The sequence below is a fragment of the Rhinatrema bivittatum genome, chromosome 10 (assembly GCF_901001135.1).
Source record: "Rhinatrema bivittatum chromosome 10, aRhiBiv1.1, whole genome shotgun sequence".
NCBI lineage: Eukaryota > Metazoa > Chordata > Amphibia > Gymnophiona > Rhinatrematidae > Rhinatrema > Rhinatrema bivittatum.
In genome coordinates, this window is record NC_042624.1 from 93,879,000 (window position 1) to 93,906,263 (window position 27,264).

At 49.0% G+C, this 27,264-nt stretch overlaps 1 protein-coding gene across 1 annotated transcript in view; it reads right to left on the reverse strand.

Moving 5' to 3' along the window:
• MSH4 (mutS homolog 4) overlaps positions 1 to 27,264 on the reverse strand; it is a 184,508-nt gene that overhangs the window by 104,257 nt on the left and 52,987 nt on the right. Inside the window, exon 8 of the mRNA XM_029618699.1 lies at positions 14,077 to 14,144. Within this exon, the coding sequence (XP_029474559.1) occupies positions 14,077 to 14,144 (68 nt within the window). The remainder of the gene's footprint in view (positions 1 to 14,076; positions 14,145 to 27,264) is intronic.

The window sequence follows — 27,264 nt, forward strand, 5'->3', positions numbered from 1 at the left end:
GGCGGACTTTGTGGGGGCGCTGTGTGCCGGGCCGTCCCTGCCGGGTCTGCGCCCTCGAGAGGGCCGGTTCCAGGAGATCGAGCGGGAAAACCGGAGTCCGGGAGGTCTGTTGCTACGAAGGAGTGCGATAAACGGCTTCTGGAGGTAATGAAGGACCTGGAGGAGCGCGGTCTGTGTTCCGGAAGTCTATGGATCGCATTCTCCCCGAGCGACTTGATGATCCGATCCAGGTCTTCCCCAAACCGAATCTTGCTTTTGAAAGGAAGCGATCCCAGCAGAGTCTTCGAGGAGGAATCTGCCGACCAGTTTCGGAGCCAGAGCAGGCGACAGGCGGAGAACTCAGCCACCATTGAACGGGCGAAGACCCGCAGGATGTCATATAAAACGTCCGCCCCGTAGGCCACCACAGCCTCCAATCTGTCCGCCTGAAGAGCTCCCTCCGGAGGGAGTTCTCGAGAGGTGAGAAGCTGTTGTACCCATTGCAGGTCTACCCTGTGCACCAGTGAACCGCAGATAGCTGCCCGGAACCCCAGCGCGGACACCTCAAACACCTCCTTGCGGTAGACCTCGAGCTTCCTATCCTGGAGGTCCTTTAGCGCTGTGCCCCCGAGGGTAGCTGAAGCAAAATGGTGTGAGTACAGAACACCCTCGCTGGTGTTCTGAGTCCCACCAGTAAGGGGTCCCCTTTCTTCGCCTGAGGCTCTGTGCGCGAAGATTCTGGCGGGGCGTCTAAATCCAGCTCCCGCCAAATATGGGGGACCAAATCGACTAGTTCGGTGCGCCGGAAAATGCGAAATACCCGAGGGTCCTTCCCCTCCATTGGGCCCCCAAGAGGGGGACATCCCCCGCCTGTCAGGGTCCGGTCCCTGAACGGGCGATCTTATCTTGTGCGATCCTCTTGGCGGTCCGGGGGGGGCTCCCTGGGTAGGGCCGTCGCCCCTTCTGCGAGCTGCTATCCCGCTTGCGACGGGACTCCCCTCCACTGCCAACTTGGGTGGTGGAGGGCCCAAGGGGACCTCCACAGACTGCGCCATGCGATGTAAAAAGACGATGTGCATCAGCACAATAAATTCCGGTGCAGAAACTAGAATGCCCATGGGGGGCAGGGCCGGGTCCTCCCGCTGTCCCGAGCGTGGGTCCTGTGCCTCCGATGCGGTTAAAACAGGAAGCGGGACCGAAAACGGGCCCTCCGCATCCTCTCCCGAGGATCCAGCATCTGACTGCCTTGGCACAAAATGACCGCCGTTCCCACCATCCGAGGGAACTGGGCCTGCCGCTGGTGTCCCTCGCCGTCGGGCCCACGCGCTCTGACTGAGTCCTCCTCCCGCGTGCTAGTCTCCCCACCAGGGAGACCTCTGGCGCAGAGCCCCTCCCGCAAGAGCCGGTTCCCAGGGCGGCCACATTCCACACACGCCGCCGATCGCGGCATGGCTCGATCGCTGGGGAGGGAAGAGGCAGAGCGTGGGCACACAGTAGAACTCTTCGGCGCCGCAAGAAGGCCTAAGCCCGTGACCGCTCCAAACGCCCCCCCTCCCCCCCGAATCCACAAATGCCGCCCGGGAATTGGACTTCCCGGCAGCTGGCAGCCTCAGGGAAAGAGCGTCGCGGGGCCACGGCCGACAGCAGTCGGAAGGGCGGGGGGGGGGGGGGGGGGAGAGACCAGCACCACCGGCTTGCACCCCAGCGGTCCGGCGCACACAAAGGTGGACCTGGAAAGAAGAAAATCACATAGACTTACCCCTAAACAAAGTCTGAGAGAGATAGATCAAGAGAGAAATCCCCAGACCTGCCAGCAAGTGCACCTCGCGATGAACAGGAGCACTGCTGCAAGAGCTGTGTAACTTTTTTTTTTTGTAACTTGATCCCTCACACAGAAGAAGAAACAGAACAAGGAGAACAAGGGCCTAGCTGCAGAACCAGACCCCACTCAGTCCCTGTCCTGGGGAACTCTGTTCCCCTGCTCACCATCTGCTAGAGTCAGAAACGTACTGGGGAATGAGAGCAGGGATGCGGGCTTATGTAGCTCCTTACTCAGAAGTTTTTGTTCTGACTCCATCTGCTGGACGGAGAATTTAACCCACCATCTGGACTGATCCTGGTACGTACAGGGAACATCAAAGTGCGCTTCACATGAGCCTCGAGCAGGCGTACCGGGGCCGCTTGAAAGCCGGGAAAACCCTTCTGAAACGCGACCGCATAAGTAGTCCACGGAGGGATTATTGGGTTTTTGGGGTTTTTTTAAACGAAGCATGCCAGTGGGAGGGGGGAGCATGTTCAGGGCCCGGCCCGGCCGGGGAGCCTGCAAATGCCTCAGGCGCAACTGTTTGGGCGTGGCAGGAAGGGGAAGGCGCTTGCCGAAAACCTGAATCCCGCCAGGACCGGGGCACCAGGAGTGGAAGGGTAGCTTACGCAACCGGATTGGCGATAGGATCCGGGAGTACCGGATCTGCCGGGGGGTCAGAGAGGGGGCACCTCCGGGACCACCCGCGCCCCAAGGGACCCCGGGGGGCTCCGTAGCCAGCCGAACTGTCAACGGCACGGAGTGGAAAAATGATATTTTATTTTATTATTTATTTACTTTTTTTTGTTGTTTTAAAATTGTTTTGTCCCGGGGGGGGGATCAAGGGGGGACCTTCCACCTCCTCCTGCATGCTCGCTAAAGGGGATTTACGCAGGAGGAGGGAAAATACACATAAAAAACGAGTCCAAAATATCCCGGGTGGGGGAGGGGAAGGGGGAGGCGAGGGGGGTGACAAAAAACCCTTCCTGGGGGGCTCAAATCGGGGGGTAGCTGCAAAAATAAATCGGCCCCCCAGCCCCAGGGAGCTCTGAAAACGGAGCCGATAAAAAATCCAAAATGGCCGCCGTTCCTGGGCTTCCCGACCCGGGAACAGCCTGGCCAAGCTCTGGGGACTCGATCCCTGTGCTAAATTTGCCTTCCCTGCCGAGGAGGGACATTCCCCACCCGGCAGGGAGGCATAGAAGAAGCCCCCTCGCAAAAACTCGAAGGGGGCTGGAAGAGAAGAGGCAGGCTGCCTGCCGCAGCACAGAGAGAGCCGCTCTGAAGAAAAAAAGGCTGCAGAGAAAAGTTTGATTGACAGCCTGGAGGCCAGGAGTGAAGCAGGGGGGAATCCTGCTGACTCCTGCCTGTCTGGCTGCTGGTTCAAGCCTCCTGAGACCAGAAAAAGAAAAAAAATACTGGTCTACTGCTGCCAATAAGCTGGAGGTAGGGGAATACCTGCAACTTATAATAAAAGTGAAAATTCCTCTTCTAAATATTTATTCACTTTTTTTTTTTTTTTTTTAATCTGAGCGCAGCAGTGGGGTTCTAAACCCTCTCGGCAGCCAGAGGGGGGGAGACGAAACCCGGAGAGACTCGGTCCCCACACCTGGAAGCGGGAAGGACTCAGGCTATGCAGCGCACAAGGGGCAAAGCCCCCCTGAGACCGGCAAGAGCCGGGAGACGGAACCATCTCCCACAGAAGAAAAGAAAAAAATCACTAAAGAAAAAGTTCCTTTACTACGACGGAATATAAGAATAAGTACTTGCTTGATCCGTGAGGAAAGAAGAAAGGCTGACTAGCCTAAAGCAGAGAACGAAGGGTGAGCTGCTGCACCTGCTGGAGACAGACGAATACTGAAGGGTTATAGCATAGGCTCTGTCCTCATATAGGATATCCTTCAAGTGTTACACTGTCTCCACCTGCTGGAAAGGAGGCTCAATCCACAGTCTGGACTGATCCGGGTATGTACAGGGAACTATATTTTCTATCTTCTATCAACTATATCTTCTATCTCTTTTATTGATTATCACAATCCCCCCCCCCACCCCTGTTCATTGTATTTTCTCTTATTTTGATGTAAACTGATATGATGTAACCACGAATATCGGTATTAAAAAGCTGTTAAATAAATATCTCTGCAATTATAAGGCAAATGCCACCAAAGGTGTTGCTCTCATTCTCCCTTTCTAAAGAACTCTTTAGGAATTCCATTAAAGTCAAGGAAGAAAGGGCTAGGCATCCATAGGACCTTCCCATCCTCCACTGGAAAAATTTTAAATTCATGAATATAGAATATTCAAGAAACCAGTGTAATTGAGTCTTCTTTGGAAAATCAGTTGTATATTCCCTCACTTACAGGGTTATTCATTATTTTGCGATGTGCCAGTATCGTGGAAGTATTATTAAAATTAGGTGGAAGGAAGGAATGTGGGTGGGGTTTGGGTGCAGTTATCTCCCGACAGCACTGCGGGCAATAATGTTTTTCACATTTTCACTGCCAGCACCATGAGAAATAACTATACCTTTTCCTGTGGCGCTATGGGGGCGATAGTGTGCAGTGCAGCCGCACCGTGGTGATTCAGCCAGCTGCCCACTATTGCCCCCTGCCTTTTTTTTTCATGACTCATCATTTATATATTTATTTATTTATATATACAATTTTTATATACCGTTGCACAGAAACAAGTTCTATCTCCACGGTTTACAATAATCACATTTTAAGAACATGATAAAAGGGAAAATAGAATAACAATATATCTTAAAATATCCAAAGAAATAAAATTCAATCAAAAACTATCTAAAATAGAACTAAAATTAATATTAAAATAGATAAGAACAGACTAAAAGAAGAAGAAATCATATAAAAACCTGGATTAAGCTTCAGTGACCATTTCAAAAGTTTGTTTAAAAAGCCATGTTTTGAGATCTTTCCTAAATCTCTTCAAATTATCTTGTAGCCATAGCTCTTGAGGCAGTTTGTTCCAGAGGGACGACCCAGCAATAGAAATTGCACGGGCCCTTACTTCGCTTAAATGTGCAGACCTTACTGTTGGAACTGTCAAAAGGGCTTTATTGGCAGACCTTAGATTACACTGAGGGATATGCAGTTTTATCGTAGAATTTAACCAGGCAGATATATCACTAAATAATAGTTTATGAATAATGCATAAGGTTTTATAAGTTATTCTACTTTCTACTGGCAACCAATGCAAGTCCCTTAAAATTGGAGTGATATGATTCTTTTTTCTAGTATTTGAAAGAATGCGAGCTGCAGTATTTTGAAGGACCTGTAAAGAGCGCAATGTCACTTTTGGAAGTCCTAGCATTGTGGAGTTGCAATAATGAATCTAGGGGTTAAAGAGATAAAAACCAGTAGAAACATGGGAACAATATTTTTCTTACAGGGTGCAATTTTGTGGAATATAGTATCTAATAAAATTCTCACATTCACCAAGATTTTAATTTACATAAACATTCTAAAGTATGTTTTTTTTGCTTTAGCTTATGAATTATAAAGCAAGGTTCTATAGAGCCTGTAGATGCTGAGTTTTTCTAATCCCTGCTTTTGTTTTTATTTGTATTTTTATATATACTTTGTTAATTACATGGTATTTTTAATGTTTAGATTTTAATGATTTTAGTTAGGTTATGTTATGTTTTGGTTTATATGTTTTGGTTTAAATTATGTATTTTTATGCTATATGCTATTGTAAACTTGCTCAGAGTCTCTGTGAATCAGGCAATATATAGATTGGAGAAAATAAAAGAAAATGAGGTCTTACCTCCGATAATTTTCGTTCCTGTAGTACCAAGGATCAGTCCAGACTCCTGGGTTTTGCCTCCACACCAGCAGATGGAGACAGAGCCAAACTTGTCAGGCTCCCCATATATACCAGGGTGCCACCCACAGCCTGTCAGTATAACATAATGTCAAAGCAGAAACTCTGAAAACTGAACACTAACTAAACCCCCCAGAATATTAACCGGAGAACCCAGGCCCACTGTCCCCAACGAGAGACCTGCACCGGAAAGAGCAAATCAGCATATAGCTACTGAACCATATAAGGAAACCCGCAACATTCTCACAAAAGAAAACACAGCGGACTCTCCGAACTGAAAAAACATAGAGGGCGGGACTCTGAACTGATCCTTGGTACTACAGGAACGAAAATTATCGGAGGTAAGACCTAATTTTCTTTTCCCTGTATGTACCGGATCAGTCCAGACTCCTGGGATGTACCAGAGCTGAAATTACTTGGGGTGGGATCCGGAGAGGCCCGCTCTTAAAACACCTGCTCCGATGTTGCCATCCCTTGAGCCCTGGACAACCAAACGATAATGATGCGCAAAGGAATGCAAATATTCCAAGTGGCAGCCCTGCAAATCTCCTGCTGAGAGATCTGCATACACTCCGCCCAGGAAACCGCCTGGGACCACGTCGAACGGGCCTTGAGTCCCTGCGGAACCGATTTACCGCAGAAGAAATATGAGGAACCTATGGTCTCCTTCAACCAGCAAGTCACGATAACCTTGGAAGCCATATTACCCCTCTTCGGGCCCTGACAAATCCCAAAGAGGTGATCCGACAAGCGATATCATTCGTCACCTCCAAACACCGTAGGGGAGATCTACGAACATCTAACTTCCTCAGATCCCTCGCCAATGGATCCAACCCCTGGAGATCCCCAAAGGAAGGAAGCTCCACCAACTGATACAGGTGAAAGGAGGATACCACGAGGGGACCGTGCGAAGCATTGCCCCGGCTTCCGAGATCCACAAGAAAAGCTCCCTGCAAGATAAGACCAGAAGCCCTGACACTCACCTGGCAGACGTGACCGCCACCAAGAACACTGTCTTCAACCTAAGGTCCTTAAGGGTTGCCCGTTTGAATGGTTCGAAGGGAGGAGCACATAGGGCTTTGAGGACCACGCTCAAATTCCAGGAAGGACACGGAACGTTCAAGAGCGGCCGCAACTGATCTGCCCTTTCGAGACTCTGTTCACATCCGGATGCGCCGCTAGAGACCTCCCTTCAAGAACCCCCCGAAAGCAACCAAGAGCCGCTACCTGTACCCCTAGGGAACCACAGGGTAGCCCGTTCGCCAAACCATCCTGTAGAAAGGCCAAAATAGCTGAAACGGAGGCCCGGATAGCGGGAATTGAATGTTCAACGCACCGTGATTCGAAGATATTCCACACACACATGTCCGCCAAGGAAACAGACTTCTTCCGCGATCTCAAAGTCGACACCACCGCGTCCAAGTAGCCTTTGACCAGTAGCCGACGCTTTCCAAAAACCATGCCGCTAGACAAAAGCGATCAACCTGATCGAAACACACGGTTCCCTGGTGGAGGAGATCCAGAAGATACGGTAACCACAGCGGCCCCTCCACCGCCAGGTTGAGGAGATCCGCAACCAGGGCCTTCTCGGCCATTCAGGAGCCACCAGAATAACCTCAGAGGGATGAGTCTCTATGTGCCGAAGGACTCTGCCGATCAGAGGTCAAGGAGGGAAGACGTACAGAAGAATCTTCGGGGGCCACGGTAACGCCAGGGCATCTACTCCTTCTGCCCCCGTTTCTCTCCGGCGGGCAAAGAACCTTGGGCCTTGGCATTCTGGAACATCGCCATCAGATCTGTAGCCGGCATGCCCCATCCGTTGCAGATGAGATAGAAGGCCCTGTCTGCCAGTTCCCATTCTCCTGGGTCGAGATGATGGCGGTTCAAAAAATCCACGTGAACGTTGTCGACCCCTGCTATGCGAGACGCAGCTATGCTTAACAGGTGAGGCTCCGCCCACTGCATCAGGAGACGAGCCTCAAAGGCTACCGGCTGACTTTTGGTTCCCCCTTGTCGAATGATGAAGGCCACAGTTGTCGCGTTGTCTAAGAGGACCCGGACCGACTTTCCTTGGATCAGGGGATGAAACACCTGCAACGCCAGACGCACTGCCCTGGTCTCCAGACGATAGATCGACCAATGCGACCCGAGCGTGGCCCAACGGCCCTGAACCAACTTACGCCCCCCGACCAAGCAGACTCGCATCCGTGGTGACCACCGTCCATTACGGCTTCGTCAATGGCAACGGGAGAGAAGACTGTTCTGACACTGGGCTCCATCAGGAGCGCAAGGCAGATTGTAATGGACGCATGTGCCCGAAAGACCAGGTACCAGGTCCCGTGTTGCCGCCAAGGATCCTATCATCTGTAGATACACCCAAACCGTCAGCGGCTGTTTTCGAAGCAAGGATCGAACCTGCCCCTGCAATGTGTGGCAGCGCTCCGACGAAAGGAATACCGTCTCCTGGCTAGTATCGAACAACGCTCCCAGAAACTCCAGGGACTGAGAGGGAATGAGAGGACTCTTCGTGATGTTCACCACCCAGCATAGGGAACGCACCAACTGCATTACGCGAGTGATTGCTAACCGACAGAGGGGCTCCGACTTCGCCCGAAACAACCAATCGTCCAGGTACTGGCGCACCAGCAGTCCTTCCCTCCGCAGCTGTGCTGCTACGACCACCAAGACCTTGGTAAAGATCCGGGCAGCTGTGTCCAGCCCAAAGGGCAAGGCTTGGAACTGAAAGAGTTTCCCCCAAGATGTATAACCGGAGATGCTTCTGATGATTCGCCCTGATCCCGACATGAAGATAAGCCTCCGTGAGATCCAGGGATGCCAGGAATTCCCCCGGCCGTATCGACGCAATAGCGGACCGCAGCATCTCCGTGCGAAAAGCGGGATCCACCAACATCTGACGACACCCTTGCGATCTAGAATGGGTTGGAAGGTTCCTTCCTTCTTTGGAATGACGAAGTAAAATGGAGAAATGTCCTTTTCGTTGCTCCTGATGCGGGACCGGTACAATTGCTCCCAGGTCAAACAACCTTTCCAAGGTTTGCTGGACCGCTCGGCGCTTGTCTGCGTTTCTGCAAGGTGAAGGGAAAAACCGCAGCCGGAGCTGGCGTGCCAAACTAAGGCGTAGCCGTGTTTTATTAACAGCAGTATCCCTTGATCCGACGGGATCCTGGTCCATTCCTCATACAAGAAAGACAATCTGCCCTCTACCCTGGGTACCGAGAAATGGTCCCGCTGGGCTTAACGCTGGCAGGGGACTGTGAGGAACCAGGCCTGCCAAAACGCCTGCCCCGAAAAGACCGAGTCTTCTGACGTCCCCGTCCCCCCCCCCCTCCCCCGAGCCAAAGGAGGAGGAAGGGAAAGGAGCACCTGGGCGCGAGCCCTCCGATTACCCCTGAAACGAGACTTGGAGGAGAAGGATGGCCTGGGGCGTGTACTATCCACCGGAAGACAATAGCCTTTATTCTCCCCCAGGCGCTGAAGCAAACCATCCAACTCCTTTCGGAACAGCAGCCTCCCCTTGAATGACAAGGAACCCAGCTTGGACTCGGCTGCACTGTCCGACGACCAGTTCCGCAACCACAGCAGCCACTTCGCAGAGCTGGCAGAGATCATGATGCGTGCAGAAGTCCGCAAAAGATCATACAGGGTGTCCGCACTGTAGACCACTGCCACCTCTAGGCGTCCGGCCTGGTGAGCCTCCTCTTCCGACAGGCCCTCATTGGCCAGGAGTCGTGGGACCCAGCATAGACCGGCTCTGAGTGCGAAAGTACTGCAAATTGCTGCCCGGGCCCCTAGGGCCGAGACTTGAAAGATCTTCTTCAACTGGATCCCCGACTTCTGCTCCTGGAGATCATTCAGAGCCGTGGTACCCGGAACCGGTATGGAAGTGCGCTTCGTGACCGCTGACACGGCTACGTCCGTCTTGGGAACTCGCAGGAATTCCAAGGCGTCCTCCGGCAGGGGCAAAGCCTGTCCATCACCTTCGAGAACCTTAATCCCAAATCCGGTGTGTCCCATTCCCAAAACAGCAAATCCGTAGCTGAAACATGGAAGGGACAGGTCGTATGGGCCCGCTCAGCCCCAGCAACACCGTAGCCATGGAACCGAGCCTAGACTCCTCTGGAGGAGTAGCGGTCCCTAACTCCTCCAGGACGGCTGGTATGAGGGGTCCCAGTTCATCCCTGCAGAAGAGACAGATGACCCTGGGATCGTCGCCCTCCGAAGTCTGGCTCTGCCTCTTAGTCCCTGGCGACGTGGCTCCGTCTCCCTCTGCCCCCCTCGGGGGTGGGGACAGGCCCTCCAAATCCTCCTGGTTCGACGTGTCCTCTGAGAAATCAAAGGCGTCCTGTAGCGGGAGGGCCCTCAGAGCCCGCTTTGCCCGCAAAGGTCCTGTAGTGGCCCCCCGTCGTGGGCGTCCCATCCCAGCAGGGTGGGCCCCTTCAGGACTCTCCTGAGACGCTGTTGTATGCCTGTGAGACTTACGGGCCCCGAACACCCTACGCATGGCCAAAATAAACCCCGAGGGGAGAGAGAAGCAGGAGACATCCGACTTGGATCCTGTGATGTCCCCTGCTCCCTCCCTCAAAGGGCCCGCGGGAGAAACTGTTCACGGAGCTGGGCGCTGTGGAGAGAAGGAGGGCGGAGATTTTCTGCCCCCTGTGGGGGGCGGCGAAGCATAAGAACATAAGAAAATGCCATACTGGGTCAGACCAAGGGTCCATCAAGCCCAGCATCCTGTTTCCAACAGTGGCCAATCCAGGCCATAAGAACCTGGCAAATACCCAAAAACTAAGTCTATTCCATGTTACCATTGCTAATGGCAGTGGCTATTCTCTATAGCAGGTAATGGACTTCTCCTCCAAGAACTTATCCAATCCTTTTTTAAACACAGCTATACTAACTGCACTAACCACATCCTCTGGCAACAAATTCCAGAGTTTAATTGTGCGTTGAGTAAAAAAGAACTTTCTCCGATTAATTTTAAATGTGCCCCATTCTAACTTCATGGAGTGCCCCCTAGTCTTTCTACTATCTGAAAGAGTAAATAACCGATTCACATCTACCCGTTCTAGACCTCTCATGATTTTAACACCTCTATCATATCCCCCCTCAGCCATCTCTTCCCAAGCTGAAAAGTCCTAACCTCTTTAGTCTTTCCTCATAGCGGAGCTGTTCCATTCCCCTTATCATTTTGGTAGCCCTTCTCTGTACCTTCTCCATCGCAATTATATCTTTTTTGAGATGCGGCGACCAGAATTGTACACAGTATTCAAGGTGCGGTCTCACCATGGAGCGATACAGAGGCATTATGACATTTTCCGTTTTATTCATCATTCCTTTTCTAATAATTCCCAACATTCTGTTTGCTTTTTTGACTGCCGCAGCACACTGAAACGACGATTTCAATGTGTTATCCACTATGACGCCTAGATCTCTTTCTTGGGTGTAGCACCTAATATGGAACCCAACATTGTGTAATTATAGCATGGGTTATTTTTCCCTATATGCATCACCTTGCACTTATCCACATTAAATTTCATCTGCCATTTGGGTGCCCAGTTTTCCAGTCTCACAAGGTCTTCCTGCAATTTATCACAATCTGCTTGTGATTTAACTACTCTGAAGCACTCAGGACAACCGGCGGGACCAGCGCTAAAATGGCGTCCCTTGTTGCACTTTGTCTGCAGCTGCTTCGGTAACGCCACTGGAGGGGCCCCGAGCGCGACCGGCATCGCGATCCGCCTACTCACCACCCCCCGTGCGCCCCCCGAAGTCCCTTCATCGCCAGGGATGCGGGCTGAACCCATCCCATCCCTTGAGAGCCGCGCGCGCCGACCCACAGGCCACACAGGCCACGCCACGTGGCATGCCGGGCCGGACCGCGCCGCGCCGCCGACTGAAGAAAACTCAAAAATTAAAAAACTCGATCCGCGGGGCAGGACGCGACGATCGGGCAGGAAGGAGCAGAAAGAGAAACAAAAAAAATGCAAACCGCGCCGCCGGGCTGCCGCCGCGAGAAAAACTTACCTCACTCTTTTTTTTTTTTTTTTTGAAACGATGCTGTCCCCCGGCGGGTGCTGAAGCGGCCTGGTTGGGGTGAGTGAGCCAGGCTCCCCGGTATCACCCCGGCAGGGCCGGTTCTCACCTGTAGGGTCCTCGACCCAAGGCCACAGCAGCCTACTACCAGGGGGGATGGCCCCCTCGGGACCTAGCAACCCCCTGGGAGGCTCAGGCCCAATCCTCTGGAGAACCTGCTACAAAAAACAAAATATCTTTTTTTTTTTTTTTTTTAACTTTACTGCAAGGAGAGAGGAATAAACAAAACCTAACTAGCCCCCTTACTCCTATACACTAACACCCAATTGAATCAGGCAAGTCTGTGGGTTAGGCATCCGACCATCTGCTGGAGACAGAGTTATACTGACAGGCTGTGGGTGGCACCCTGGTATATATGGGGAGCCTGACAAGTTTGGCTCTGTCTCCATCTGCTGGTACGGAGGCAAAACCCAGGAGTCTGGACTGATCCGGTATGTACAGGGAAATAAAAATAGAGAATATTTTATTATTTCCAAAAAAAACATCTCATAAGGAGAAAATTGATAACATGCAAATTTGTATATCTTGTCATATCTTCTGAGCCCAACTTTCATCCCAGAGAGGAAATAGTTTTCACCAAGGCTATCTTTGTATGCTGCACTTTTAGCAATTTGATTTGATCTTAACAATATGATCTATCAGAACATGATCACAAAAAAAAAAATAAGTTTGCAATTGCAGAAAACTTAGAAAGTTGGGAGTCACATCCAGCCCACATTTCCTCTATGCTAGCCATCGTTCTCCAAAGATCTTGCATGTGGTCTTGCATCTACCTATGCTCTCACAGCAGATTTCAAAATCTTAGCCTCTATGCCATAAAAAACATTATTATACAAAGCTGGACAGTTTGAGTAGTAGACTGATTTTACCCTCCTTTGGTATGGCACATTGGAGTCAAATCAGGAAGAATATCGGTAATACTTCTATATTCATGAACTGGGCACCAAACAGTTTATTTTCTTTTGGCAAAATTTATGAGCTAATACTTTCTACTAACTGATGCACAAATTTACAGATTAGCAGGAACTCTTTCCTTGATTGTGACAATTCATTTTATGTGGCAAAAAAATATTTTTTTTTCTTACTGATACGTTAATTAGCTAAAAAATCAATTTTTTTCATCTATGAGAATTAATTAATTGTTTCAGTTACTTTATGTATGAACTAATTCTCAAAGCTAGTGGTTTCAGAGCAACAATTTAACTTCATCATGTATTAATGGTCTAACTCAGCCTTTTGATTTGTTTAATTCAACTTTAACATGTACCCATGAACGTCATTCTGTCTCAATTCTGTTTATCATTTATTCATTTATTTTTGTATAATTCTTTTTATTGGCATATAACCTAACCAATAACTATTGTCATTAAATTACCTCACGTCATAACAGTTAAAACCACCAATTCTCTTCCACATTTCAGTCAACATATCCATTTATTGATATTAATTTGCTTATTAGTTATTCACAACTTTTGCTTGCATACGCCTGGATTTTCTTTCTTCGCACCGGGTTGTGAATCCCGGCGCTAGAGGGGCGGGCCTGCGAAAGCCGGCAGCGATCGCACCACCGCGATGTTATCGCTGCCAGCTTTCGCACCCAATAGCGCCATCGTAAAAGGTGGTGCTATTGGGCATGTTACTGGCAGTGATAAGGGGCCTTACCTTTTCGCCATCAGCGAAGTTTCCGCGGCGTCCGCCCAGACGATGCCCCAACTCCTCCTCTTCCAGTACTGACGCCGCCCCGACTCTGCCCCGATCTAGGTATCGTGTGTGAAAAGTCCCTTTTCACGTGTGATAGGGTTAGAAAATAACCCCCATAGTCTGTTTCTACTTGCCATTTCTGTACCAATTTGTTTCATGCTTTTCCCTTTTCCTCACCAGTTCAGGGAGTGGAAGTATATATTATGAATACCCTCTTATAATAATCATTTTTGTGAGCCTGGATACTGTATTTTTCCATAAATGATAACATTTGCAAGGGTTGACATGCCCTTCCAATGATTGCTCTTATAATATATGTTAACTTTTAAACTTTAACAAAGTTTAACAAAGAAATAGAAAATAGAATTAAATGACATTGAACTTACCTCATTAAAATTAGAAAATTACCGATAATGCTCTGAGAAAGAAAAAAGGGAGCTAAACAAGATGTAGGAGATGAATAAGTCCGACCAAATAAAACGGCAACATAAAAGAAGTTTATAGCTCCAGTTTAGATGCTATCCAAAGAATATAAAGTAAAAATCACATTTTGTGTGACCTCCCCTTTTGAATTGGCATTTCTGTAGTACAATGACTTATTATTATAGTACTTAGTCATGACATATTTCAAAACTTACTGTGTCCTGCTTCGGAATTTGCACAAGATTTGAAAGAAGATGTTCTGTATCCAAAAATCTTGAAATAACTATAATACAATTCAAAAACAAGAGAAATGTAAACCTGGTTTAGATTATAGTTATCCTGTTTATTGACCGAGTCAAGTGGAACAAGTTGGAAGCTTCTGAAAAACTGGAAGAAAAAAAAATTGTTTCAGAGCCATTGCTCACTACCCAAAAGCCTGAAATCCTATAGGCTAACTGATTGCTTCTGCACAGCTGTCCCCATATTGAAGCTATTGAATGATATAGACGTCATGGGTGGGATAATGAGGGAAGAAAAAATTAATTGAAATAAAAAAGCTAATTTAATTTATTTTGGTTCTAGAGAAACTGTGTGTGGAACCAATATTTATTTATTTAACAAGTTCTTATAATCCACTTAATCAATACAATCATTCTAAGCAGATTACAAATAGCAACATATAAAAATATATCACAAATAATTATTACAATGTTACTTTTTACAGGTATGAAGTCCACATACTAATTAACTTTATTTGGAAACTATTCATGTGATTAATCTGTAAATACCCAGTACCTAGAGTTTAGTTATATAAGAACATTTAAGCTATACAGTACATTTAGTAAATATTCACTATTTTGATTTGCTGTACTGTTTGAAAAATGCAGCACTGTATACATCTTATGTACAACTTGTTAATGAAACCAGAATGGTTCTGTAATTATATAGGAAAATTAGTTCTTACCTGTTACTTTTCGTTCCTGTAGTACCACGGATCAGTCCAGTCTGTGGGTTGCGCCTCCTTTCCAGCAGGTGGAGACTGACTAAAACTGAAAGGATATCCTATATGAGGACAGAGCCTATCCTGTAACCCTTCAGTATAACCATTGTCAAAGCAGAAAATAACAAAACCAGAATAGGATCAACCAAGTAACCATAAAGCTCAAAGGAGCAACTGTAGAACAATGTAAGAAACATGGTATAACTATACGCTCTTGCATATACTTGGTATTCAAAACGACCAAGGCTTCCGGTGTAATCACTCAGTATTCTTGCACAAAAATGAAGTATTAGAATCTGCAAAAAACAAGCTTCGAGAGGACAGAAATAAAGACAGACAGGGAAGGGCGTCTGGACTGATCCGTGGTACTACAGGAACGAAAAGTAACAGGTAAGAACTAATTTTCCTTTCCCTGTACGTACCCGGATCAGTCCAGACTGTGGGATGTACCAAAGCTTCCCTAAACCAGGTGGGAGAGACAGTCCCGCTCGAAGCACTTGCCGCCCAAAACAACCAAAAACCGGAGCTTGCACATCCAGACGGTAGTGTCGAGCAAAAGTATGCAAGGACGTCCAAGTGGCGGCCCTGCAAATCTCCTGCGGAGAGACAGATTGACTCTCTGCCCAGGAAGTACCTTGAGAGCGCAATGAATGAGCCTTAAGGCCCTCGGGAACCACCAGACCTTGGCAAAGATAGGCCGAGGAGATCGCTTCCTTCAACCACCGCGCAATAGTGGTCTTAGAAGCCGGCTTACCCCGATTGGGCCCACTCCAAAGGACAAAAAGATGATCTGAGGAGGAGGCAGAATTGTTGGGCTCCGAAGCGGCCGGGTCACCTACCTCCCCCAAGCCGGAAGTGAGAGGGAGGAGCCAAAGCACGCCTCAAAAGCGGCGAGGCGGTAAGAGACATCGAGGAGGCAGAATCGCTGGGCTCCGAAGCGGTCGGGTCACCTACCTCCCCCAAGCCGGAAGTGAGAGGGAGGAGCCGAAGCACACCTCAAAAGCGGCGTGGCAGCGGCGCACTGCCAAGCCGTGCGCGCCTAAGGGGTGCGCACGGCTTAGTCCAGCTTTGCCGGATTTTGAGGGGAGGCCCTGCTATTTTCTCCTAATCCTGAGACTTTGAACTTTGGTTATAGCACAAGTTAAAACGGCCAGATTTCTTCTTGAATTATGCCACCCAAAAGAAAGGGGAAGGTAAGGGTCTTTCCCTCCGACCCTTTGCCCCCCCTTCTTCAATTAGAAATTGACCGCTTTATGACTCAGCTGGAAAAGGAGAGTGCTGGTGAAACCGTTGGAAGCCCCAAGGTAGGAGAACAAGGGGCTCCCCTGGATGAAGCCTCTCTAAGCCCTGATGCACGTCCGCCCCCCCGCTCAACGCGGTGTAAACGGAGTAGCTGTTATACCATCTACTTCAGAGGAGGAGCGACTCCTAACATCTGAAGGAGCTATTTCCGTGCTGGACTCAGAGGAGGAGGAGGAAGTTGGATCTTCTATAAATCAACATCATGGAACCCTCCACACTGAATATCCAGAGGGAGCGAGGCCTAAGGCAACTAGGCCAGAGACGGTAACACTGGGTACAATCTGGGACTTGGTGAATGGCTTAAGTGCCTCTATTGATAGACTAGAAGGGAAATTAGACTCAGTTTCCTCAAATTTGCAGCAACAATTTCAGGGAATACAGAAACAAATAATGGAAGCAGTTAATAGAATAGAACAGGTTGAAATTAATGTAAAATCTATGCAAAGTTTGAATAACAGTCTGGTTAAAGATCAACTAGCCTGTTCCAAAAGGCTAGAAATATTGGAAAATAATATTAGACACCTTAACGTACGGGTTGTTAATTTTCCTAAAATTGCTGGTGAAATTACCTTTGTCTCTTTCAAGAGGTATTTAGCTGAGGTTCTTGGTTTCTCTGAAGAAAATAATAACATGTTGTCTATAAATTCCTGTTTTTTTTGTGAAAAAGAGAACCCCAGCAATTATTCCATCTATCCCAGCAAATTTAACAAGTTTTTTGGAGAATTCTTCCTTGCAAGTATTAGATAGAGAAACTTTAATTGTTTCATTTATTACCACCTCAGATATAAGTAAATTAATGAAAGTATACTTTCAGAAGTTTCCTACTTCTTATTGCGGACAAGATGTTAAGATCTTTCCAGATCTAGCTCCTATTACCCGAAATAAAAGACGTCAGTTTCTTGAATTTAGATCAAAAGTAATCTCTTTGGGGTTCTCTTTTTTGTTGAAGTATCCGTGTCGTTGCTCTATAAAGAGAGGAACTGAGTCCTTTTTGTTCACTCAGATAGAACAGTTACGTTTATTTGTAGAAGCACGTGAACCAGTAACCTCTTCCCCAGTGGATACCTAGTGTTCAGGTAAAAATTTGGAATCAGCTGAATTGTGTTAATTTAATTATAATTTAAGAAAGTTCTTGTTATTATTTTCCTCTTGATTTCAGTCCTGTAGTCTCAGGTTTAAATATGATTCCTTGAGGATATAAAAGAATTTTGAAATAGTTAATTCTTATATTTCAACTAGACTATATGTAATTAGAGTTTTGGCTAATTAACAAATTGTTTGAAATTATAACAATTGAATGATGTTTAGACAGTTTGTTGAAATTTGAAGTTTCATCTTAGTGATAATTGAATTGAAGTTATTTCACTTATCTGTAATTCTGAAAAATCATAAATAATAAATAAATAATAAATAAATAAATAAAAGATGATCTGAGACCCGAAAGTCATTGGTGACCTGGAGACAGCGAAGTAGAACTCGTTTGACATCTAGCTTATGGAGATCACCCCCAGCCATACCCACAATCTCCTCTGGAGAAAACGCAGGGAGTCCCACTGACTGGTTGACATGGAAGTTAGAAACAACCTTTGGTAAGAAGGAAGGGACCGTCTTGAGGGATACCCCGGAATTGGAAAAACGCAAAAAGGGTTCCCGACAGGACAATGCTTGGATCTCGGAGATCCGGAGAGCAGAGGAGATAGAGACGAAGAAGACAGTCTTGAGCGTAAGATCCCTTAGCTTAGCGCGACGGAGAGGCTCGAACGGAGCCACACAGAGGGCCCAGAGGACCAGGTTAAGACTCCACGACGGATAAGTGGACCGATAAGGTGGACGTAGGTGCTTGATGCCCTTCAAGAACCGAATCACGTCCGGATGTCCCGCTAAGGAATGGCCTTCTACCCGACCCAGGAGAGAGCCGAGAGCTGAAACTTGTACGCGCAGAGAACTAAAAGAAAGCCCCTTGGAAAGCCCTGTCTGGAGAAAAGAAAGGACCAACGAGACCGGGGCGGAGCGCGCTGAGAGACCTGACTCCGCACAGATTCAAAAACCTTCCAGATACGCACGTAAGCCAGAGAAGTCGACTGCTTTCGGGCCCGCAGCAAGGTGGAGATGACCTCTTCCTTGTAGCCCTTACGCCTCAGGCGTCGCTGTTCAAAAGCCAGGCCGCTAGACAGAAGCGATCGGCCTGGTCGAAAAATATAGGCCCCTGCTGGAGAAGCCGAGGAAGGTGGCCTAGCCGCAGAGGTCCGTCCGTTGCCAGGTTGACAAGATCCGCGAAACACGGCCTGCGCGGCCACTCGGGTGCTACCAGATCCACAGGTCCCCGATGGAGTTCTATTCTTCTGAGAACTTTCCCCACCAGGGGCCGGGAGGGGGGGGGAACACATACAGAAGGATGTCCGCTGGCCAGGGGAGACCTAGAGTATCCATGCCCTCCGAGCCGTGCTCCCTCCAGCGGCTGAAGAACCAATTTGCCTTGGCATTGCGGAGGGTCGCCATGAGGTCCAGGTGGGGGGGGACCCCACCAGTCGATGATCAGATCATTGGCCGCGGCCGAGAGTTCCCACTCCCCCAGATCGAGCAACTGACGACTGAGAAAATCGGCCTGAACATTCTCCTTGCCCGCGATGTGGGAGGCCGCCGGGCACTGCAGATGTCGCTCGGCCCAGGCGAAGAGACGGCTGGTTTCTAGGGCCACCAGTGGACTGCAGGTGCCCCCTTGACGATTGATGTAAGCCACTGTGGTGGAGTTGTCAGACAGAACCCTCACCGCTTTGCCACGGATGAGGGGGAGAAACTCCTGAAGGGCCAAGAGCACTGCTCGAGTCTCCAATCGATTGATGTGCCAGAGAGACTGAGCTGTCGACCAAATCCCCTGGGTGGACTGGGAAAGACAGACCGCACCCCAGCCCGAAAGACTGGCGTCCGTGGTTACTATCGTTCACTGTGGGGCTTGGAGAGGCATTCCCTGTAGGAGATGAGGAAGGGAAAGCCACCACTGCAAGTCGGCGACTGTAGAGTCAAAGAACGGGAGGACTATGTGAAACTGTTCCGACAACGGCTGCCAACGGGATAGCAAAGCTTTCTGCAACGGTCGCATATGAGCAAAAGCCCAGGGGACTAGGTCGATGGTGGACGCCATGGATCCCAGGACCTGTAGGTAGTCCCAGGCCGTCGGAAGAGGTAGCGAGATCAGATTCTGAATCTGGTCGATCAACTTGAGAACCCTCGCACGCAGCAAGAAGACCTTGCCCACCCGGGTGTCGAAGTGGGCTCTCAGGAACTCAATTCCTGGGAGGGCTGAAGGTTGCTGTTGGAAAAATTCACTATCCACCCGAGAGACGCGAGGAGAGCCAACACGCGATCCACCGCCTGCCGACAAAGAGCCTCCGACTTGGCCCGCACGAGCCAGTCGTCCCGGTAGGGGTGAACAAGAATTTCTTCCCTGCGGAGAGCCGCCACCACCACCACCATGACCTTGGTGAATGTGTGAGGTGTGGTCGCGAGGCCAAAGGGGAGCGCCTGAAACTGGAAATCCTGATTGAGGACATGGAAGCGAAGATACTTCTGGTAATCGCGGTGAATCGGAATATGGAAATACGCCTCTGTCAGGTCGAGCGAGGCGAGGAACTCTCCAGGGCGAACAGCAGCGATAACCGCTAGCAGGGTTTCCAAGTGGAAATACAGGATCTTGAGGGCCCGTTTGACTCTTTTGAGGTCTAAGATCGGATGAAAAGATCCGTCCTTCTTGGGGACGACGAAGTAAATAGAATACTGGCCTGCGCCAAGCTCCTTCTCCGGAACCGGGCCCACCGCGCCCAAACTCAGGAGCTTGGCGAGGGTTTGCTCCACCACTTCCCGCTTGGACCGCCCGCATGGGGAAAAAAGAAAAAGATCCGGTAGGTCGCGAACAATTTCGAAGGCGTACCCGTCTCTGATAATGTCAAGGACCCACTGGTCCGACGTGATTTTGACCCATTCCTCGAAAAACAGGGAGAGGCGACCGCCGAGGAAGGGGACTGAGGAATGAGCCAAGTGAACTTCATTGGGTGGCCGGCTTGGGGGTGGAGCGCACGGGCTGGCCCTCGTGAAAGGGACGACGCCCACGAAAGGGCTGCGACCAAGTCTGAGAGCGAGAAGAATAACCCCTCGAGGAGCCACCCTGGCCGCGAGGGGTATACTGTCTCTGACCCCGGAAGCGAGGATGAGAGGGTGTAAATCCTTTTACACCCTCTCGTCCGAGGCCATCATCCGGGATGGCCTCGGACGGTCCTCCGGGAGCTTATGGACCTTACTGTCCCCCAAGGAATCCATAAGCTTCTAGAGGTCCTCACCAAAAGGAGCTTACCTTTGAAAGGCAACGTGCCCAGTTGGGCCTTGGAGGACAGATCGGCCGACCAATTGCGCAGTCAGAGGAGTCGTCTGGCGGAGACCGACGAGGCCATCGCCTTACACTGAACGCGAATGAGGTCGCAGAGAGCATCAGCCCCATAAGCGACTACGGCTTCGAGACGCTCAGCCTGTTCCGCCTCTGCCGACGGGAGGTCCTGGTTGCAGAGTAACTGTTGAACCCACCTGAGACCTGCCCATAGCATGGGACTGCTGCTAAAAGTCGCACGAACCCCCAGCGCCAAGACATCAAAAATGCGCTTCATATGTACCTCGAGCTTGTGGTCCTGGGCGTCTTTCAGGGCCGTCGATCTCTCCACAGGGATGGTGGTATGTTTGGTGACTGCAGAGACGGAGGAGTTCAAGGAGGGATTTTTTAAAATTTCCAAACACTCCTCCGGGAGAGGGTAGAGCTTATCCATGGCCCGCGCCACCCGGAGGCCCACTTCAGGAGCCTCCCATTCCCGAAGGAGCAACAGCTTGTGCATGGGATGAAAAGGGAAGGCGGTAGCCGGAGGCCTGAGTCCCGCCAGGACCGGATCCATATCTTTAGGCAAAGAGGCCGTAAGGGTATCCGCGGGGGGCCCCTCCAATCCCAATTCCTGGAGGACAAAAGGGATGAGGGGTTTCAGCTCCTCCCTGCGGAACATCCGTAGGACCCTGGGGTTGTCCCCTTCCAGGGAAGGAAGGGTACCCTCTGCATCAAGGGAGGCGTCAGGATCCGAGAGTACCGGGTCCACCGGGGGGTCACCCCAGGGACCACCCGCATCCGAATAGGCCCCGGGGGCTCCGCAGCCGGGCCAACAGTCAACGGCGCGGAGCGGGGGTCAAGGGGGGGACCTTCCTCCTCCTCCTGCAGGCTGCCTAATAGGATTTATGCAGGAGGACAAATTCCGTTGAAAAACGGGCCCTAGATTTCCCGGGTGGGGCTCAAATCGGGGGAGACTAAGAAAGAAATCGGCCCCCCAGCCCCAGGCAGCTCTGAAAACAGAGCCGCTGAAAACTCGGCCTGGCCATGCTGTGGGGACTCGATCCCCGGACTAAATTTGCCTGCCCTGCCAAGGAGGGACCTTCCCCACCCGGCAAGCAAGCAGAATAGAGGCCCTCTTGCGAAAATCGCGACAAGGGCTGACCACAGGAGAGGCAGGCAGCCTGCCTTGGCATAAAGAGAGCTGCTCTGAAGAAAAAAACTGCAGAAAAAAAAAAGTTTGATTGGCAGCTTGCAGGCCCGGAGTGAAGCAGGGGGGAATCCTGCTGACTCCTGCCTTTCTGGCTGCCGGTTGAAGCCCTCTGAAGACCAAAATGAAAAACAAAATGGGTATACTGCTGTAAGGTAAGTTAAAAAGCACTTTGAATACTTTTAACTGGGTTTTTGTTTTTTTTTTTATACAGACTGAGCACAGCAGTGGGGAACTAAGCCCCTTCGGCAGCCAGAGGAGGGGGAGACTAGACCTGGATCACCAGACTCGGTCCCCACACCTGGAAGCGGCTACGGACTCAGGCTATGCAGTGCACAAGGGGCAAAGCCCCCCTGAGTCCGGCAAGAGCCAGGAGACGGGACCGTCTCCTGCACCAAAGAAAAACTACAACTCCCTGTCAGAGTTTTGTTTTTGTTTTTTTACAGGAAGAAGATCACACTAGATCCCTAAGGAATAAGTACTTGCTTGATCCATAAAGAAAAGAAAAGGCTGACTAGCCTAGAGCAGGAGACCGAAGGGTGAGCTGCTACACCTGCTGGAGACAGACGAATACTGAAGGGCTACAGGATAGGCTCTGTCCTCATATAGGATATCCTTTCAGTTTTAGTCTGTCTCCACCTGCTGGAAAGGAGGCTCAACCCACAGTCTGGACTGATCTGGATACGTACAGGGAAGTGGAATTCTGCTTAACTATAAATAAAGAAACCTTCCTAAATAAATAAATATTTGATATGCTACTAAAGTCCAAGATACATTTATTTTCTTGTTTACAATTTGATGATTTTACTGATTTTATAAGTGAAAAAAAAATGATCCTCTTCCATTGAGTCAGGACTGTCCTGGACCAGGGGTCACGAGCTGAGGCTCCAGGGAGGAAGACTAAGAACCAATGTGGAAGTATTTCTTCACGGAAAGGGTGGTGGATGCTTGGAATGCCCTTCCGGAGGAAGTGGTGAAGTCCAAAACTGTGAAGGACTTCAAAGGGGCGTGGGATAAACACTGTGGATCCATCAAGTCTAGAGGGCGTGAATAAAGTGGAGGCAGCAAAACACTGCACGGAGCGGCAGTAGCCACAGAGGCATTCAAACACTGCACGGAGTGGCAGTAGCCACAGAGGCATTCACGGAGCGGGATGCCAGTGGCCAGTAGTTATTGTTCCACCTTCACGGAGCAGAAGGATGGAGGGCTGCTATCTCAAAAAAAAAAAATAAAAAAACAAACAAAAAATAATAACAGGGGTGGGTAAGAGTATGGGGCAAGGGTGTGGCCTGCTTGTTACAGCAGTTGCTACCCCTAATTGAGCTGGATGTCACTTGGATGCAGATACGGCGCTGCTCTCTAAATTGGTGGTGGGGTGGAGGGGAATTAGGGCTGGAGGGTACTGGAAGCCAATAGTAACAGGTGGGAGAGAGAAAAAGGGAAATAAAAATGGATAAAGTGCGTAGCTTGCTGGGCAGACTGGATGGGCCGTTTGGTCTTCTTCTGCCGTCATTTCTATGTTTCTCCTCTCCCTAAATTATTTCCCTTGGCGTTCTTTGATTCACTTGGAGCACTTCTCCTGCCATGGCTTTCAACACCATCTTTATGATGATCATTCGAAGATTTACCTCTCTAAACTGGAAATTTTATCAGGAATCCAATCCTAAATCTCAGTCTGCTTGTCTGTCATTCTGGTTGGATGTTCCATCACCACCTTTAACTTGGCCAAGAAAGACTTTCTTAGCTTCCTCTCCCTCCCAACCCACTTCCCCCTTTCTCTATTTCTGCAGATAACATTGTCATCCTCCCAGGTGCCTCATCCCATAACTTTAGGGTCATCTTTGAATCCACTCACTCTTCTACATACATCCAAAACACCACTAAAGGAAAATTAGTTTCTTACCTGATAATTTTTGTTCCTATAGTACCACGGATCAGTCCAGACTCCTGGGTTTGGCCCCCCCCTCTAGCAGATGGAGACAGAGCAGTTACCATAATAAATAGAATGGTGCCACCTACAGTCCGGCAGTATTACTCAATGTCAAAGCAGAATGGAACTCTCAAAACCATCATAACTATATATAATAAAAGAAACAAACTGGTCCACTGAACCTTCCTGGGACCTGAACCTTGAAAAAACCACTTGAGGACAAAACATTAAAAATCTCTGTGAATCTGAAATAACGCAATAGATAAGAACCGAGCGGACTCTCCCGTTCTTCCTTGTCTCTGATGGTCGGGACTCTGGACTGATCCGTGGTACTACAGGAACGAAAATTATCAGGTAAGAAACTAATTTTCCTTTCCCTGTACGTACCCGGATCAGTCCAGACTCCTGGGATGTACCAGAGCTTTCTTACCTGGGATGGGATCCGGAGAGGCCCGCTCGAAGCACTCCCTCTCCAAATCCTCCTGAAAGTGGAGCCTGGACATCCAATCTGTAATGTCTCGCAAAAGTATGCAGAGATTTCCACGTAGCCGCCCTGCAAATTTCCTGCAGTGATACCATCTGACACTCTGCTCAAGATGCCGCTTGTGAACATATAGAGTGGGCACACAGATCTGTAGGAAGGGATCTACCATGAAGGAGATAGGCCGAACTAATAGCCTCCTTTAGCCAACGAGCTATAGTAGCTTTGGATGCCTGCTGTCCTCGTTTAGGACCGTTCCACAGCACAAAAAGATGGTCAGTCACACGAAACTCATTGGCAACCTCAAGGTAACGCAGCAAAGCTCTGCGAACGTCAAGCTTCCGCAAGTCGCTAGCCAAAGGATCCGAATGGTTTAAGTCCGTGAAGGCCGGCAGCTCCACCGATTGGTTGACATGAAAAGAGGAAACCACTTTCGGCAAGAAAGACAGAACCGTCCTTAAAGAAATGCCAGAGTCCGAAATCTACAAAAAGGGTTCCCTACAGGAAAAAAACCTGGAGTTTCGATATCCTATGAGCCGAAGTAATGACCACCAGAAAAATCACCTTTAAGGTAGAGTCGATCTCTTCAAAGGCTCAAAAGGCATCGAGCAAAGGGCAGTGAGGACTAAATTCAAACTCCACGACAGATAAGGATGCCGAAGCAGAGGATGCAAGTGTTTTGCTCCCTTGAGAAATCAAACTACATCTGGATGTGCCGCTAATGCTACACCACCACGCAAACAACCAAGTGCCACAATCTGTACTCTGAGAGAACTACATGACAACCCTTTATAAAGGCCAGATTGTAAAAAACACAGAATATCAGACACCGAGGCTCAGATAGGCGCAACCTCACAGTCCAAACACCAAGACTCAATAACTTTCCATACTCTAACACAGTGGTTCTCAACCGGTGTATCGCGACACACCAGTGTGTAACCAAGAACACGCAGGTGTGTCGCCATACTTCCCGGTCCCCCGCTGCTCACCAGTCCTCCTCCGCCCGGACTTAAAATGCTGTCAGCCCGGGCGGAACGCAGCAGAACAGCTGGAGTCAGCGGCACCAGCATGGTCTCTTCTTCCCGCCCCCCACCGCGGCCCGGAAGAGGAAGTGGTGAGCAGCGGGTGCGTGCGCGGGAAGAGACCACATGCGCGGGAAGAGACCATACTAGTGTAGTCAGCATCGGCCCGAAGAACAGAAGAGAGGCGTGGCTGGAGGAATGAGCAGCGCGGCTCAGAGAAAAATGAAGAACGTCAACCCCCGCAGCCGATGGGACTCCTTGCTCCGCAGGGGCTGAAAATGAAGGAGGTTAGGGTTGGGAGGAGGGTGCTGCTGCCACTAGTTCTGCTCTCTACATTAATGGTGGGGGTGGAAGGGAAATAGAACCAAAGAGCTAAGAGAAACAGATAAGTATGAGAAAAAATGTGAAGCTTGCTGGGCAGACTGGATGGGCCGTTTGGTCTTCTTCTGCCGTCATTTCTATGTTTCTATGTTTCTATATGAGGGAGGGAGGGAGAGTGAATGAGCAAGCAAGCATGTGTGTTTGAGATCCTTTGTGTGTGTGTGAGTGAGATAGCATGTATGTGAATGACTGAGAGCCTGTATATGTGAAAGAGAGTATGTCTGTGATTGAGAGCCTGCCTGTGAGAGAGAGAGCATGAATGTAAGTTTACGATTGGGAACCTGTATGTGTAAGTTTGTGATTGAAAACCTGTTTGTGTGAAAGACTATGTGTGTATGATTGAGATCCTTTGTGTGTGAGAGAGATCATGTGTATGTATGATTAAGAGCCTGTGTGTATAAGTAAGAGAGAGAGCATGTGTGTCTGTGTGTGATTGAAAGCTGGTTTAGGAGAGGGAGCATTTGAGTATGTGACTGAGAGCCTATGTGTAAATGAGAGAAAGAGAGAGCATGTTTGTAAGCATGTGAATGAGTCTGTGTGTGAGAGAAAAAGATAGCATGTATGTGTGTGATTGAAAGCCTGTGTGTGTAAGCCTGAAAAGATAGACAGCATGTAAGTGTGTATTTAAGAGCCTATATAAATGAGAGAAAAAGCATGTGTATATGTGAGTGACTGAGAGCATGTGTGTAAAGGTGTGTAATTGAGAGCCAGTGTGAGAGAGAGAGCTGGTATGTGATTGAGAGAGGAGAACGTTCCAAGCAAACCACCCCTCCTCCTGCTAATTCAAAACAATCTCAGGACACCTGGATATCAAATGTTCCCAGGTATGCAGAGCAAAAAAAAATTTGTATCCTTATTTTTCATTACTGGGTCTTTGTGTCTATTTTGAAATATTTTATTGGTATCTAGGAATTTTTTATGAGTTTTTAATTATTGGATATTCCACTCATCAGCTGTTTCAAAATAATCTGTTCTTTTTGTTAGTATGGTTTTACTGCTATTGATTTTATATTTCTTGATTTGTTTTATAAGGATGGGTGATGTTTCTTTTTTCCCTTTATTATACTGCATAAAAGACTCTGGCTTGTTGCAGTTTCCAATTCAGTTTTTGTCTGCATGCTTCTAGTTATGTGTTTTAGTCTCTTTATTCTTTGTTAGGTGAGGGTCAGCACGTGGTTTAGGTGAGGTTTTCTGCTGGCATGTAGTTTCTGTGTAGGGCTCTATAGCAGCCTGACTTCGTCCATTTTCCTAATAGGAGATGTATTGGTGTCTTAAGGCCTGATGTAATATTTTCAGTGTTGCCTTTTCTTAGGTAAGGTGGTTACTGTTTAAGTGCTGGAAATTGGTGCTGGCTATCCGCTCCTCGGAGGGCCTTCCTGCCTTGGACCGCTACCTGTCCCGCTTCTCTGGACACTCTCCTGGAACCATATCCTGTGAGTACCTTACTACGAATCTCTACGACATCTTCCCTACTGAAGACTCTTTGCGGTATACCCCATGCCTCGGGCCACTACCATGCCTTCTCAGTAGGAGTCGCTCCAGTATACCTGCGCTGCAGGTTGGTGCCTCATCCACTACAGGATCTTCTTCAAGTTCCTGCACCTCAGATAGCATCATCATCATCACCTCTGAACAGACATCCTTGAGGTACCCCGCTCCGCGGGCCACTACCGGATCTACACATCTGAAGTACTGCTACACTTCAGAAGGAACTTCTTGG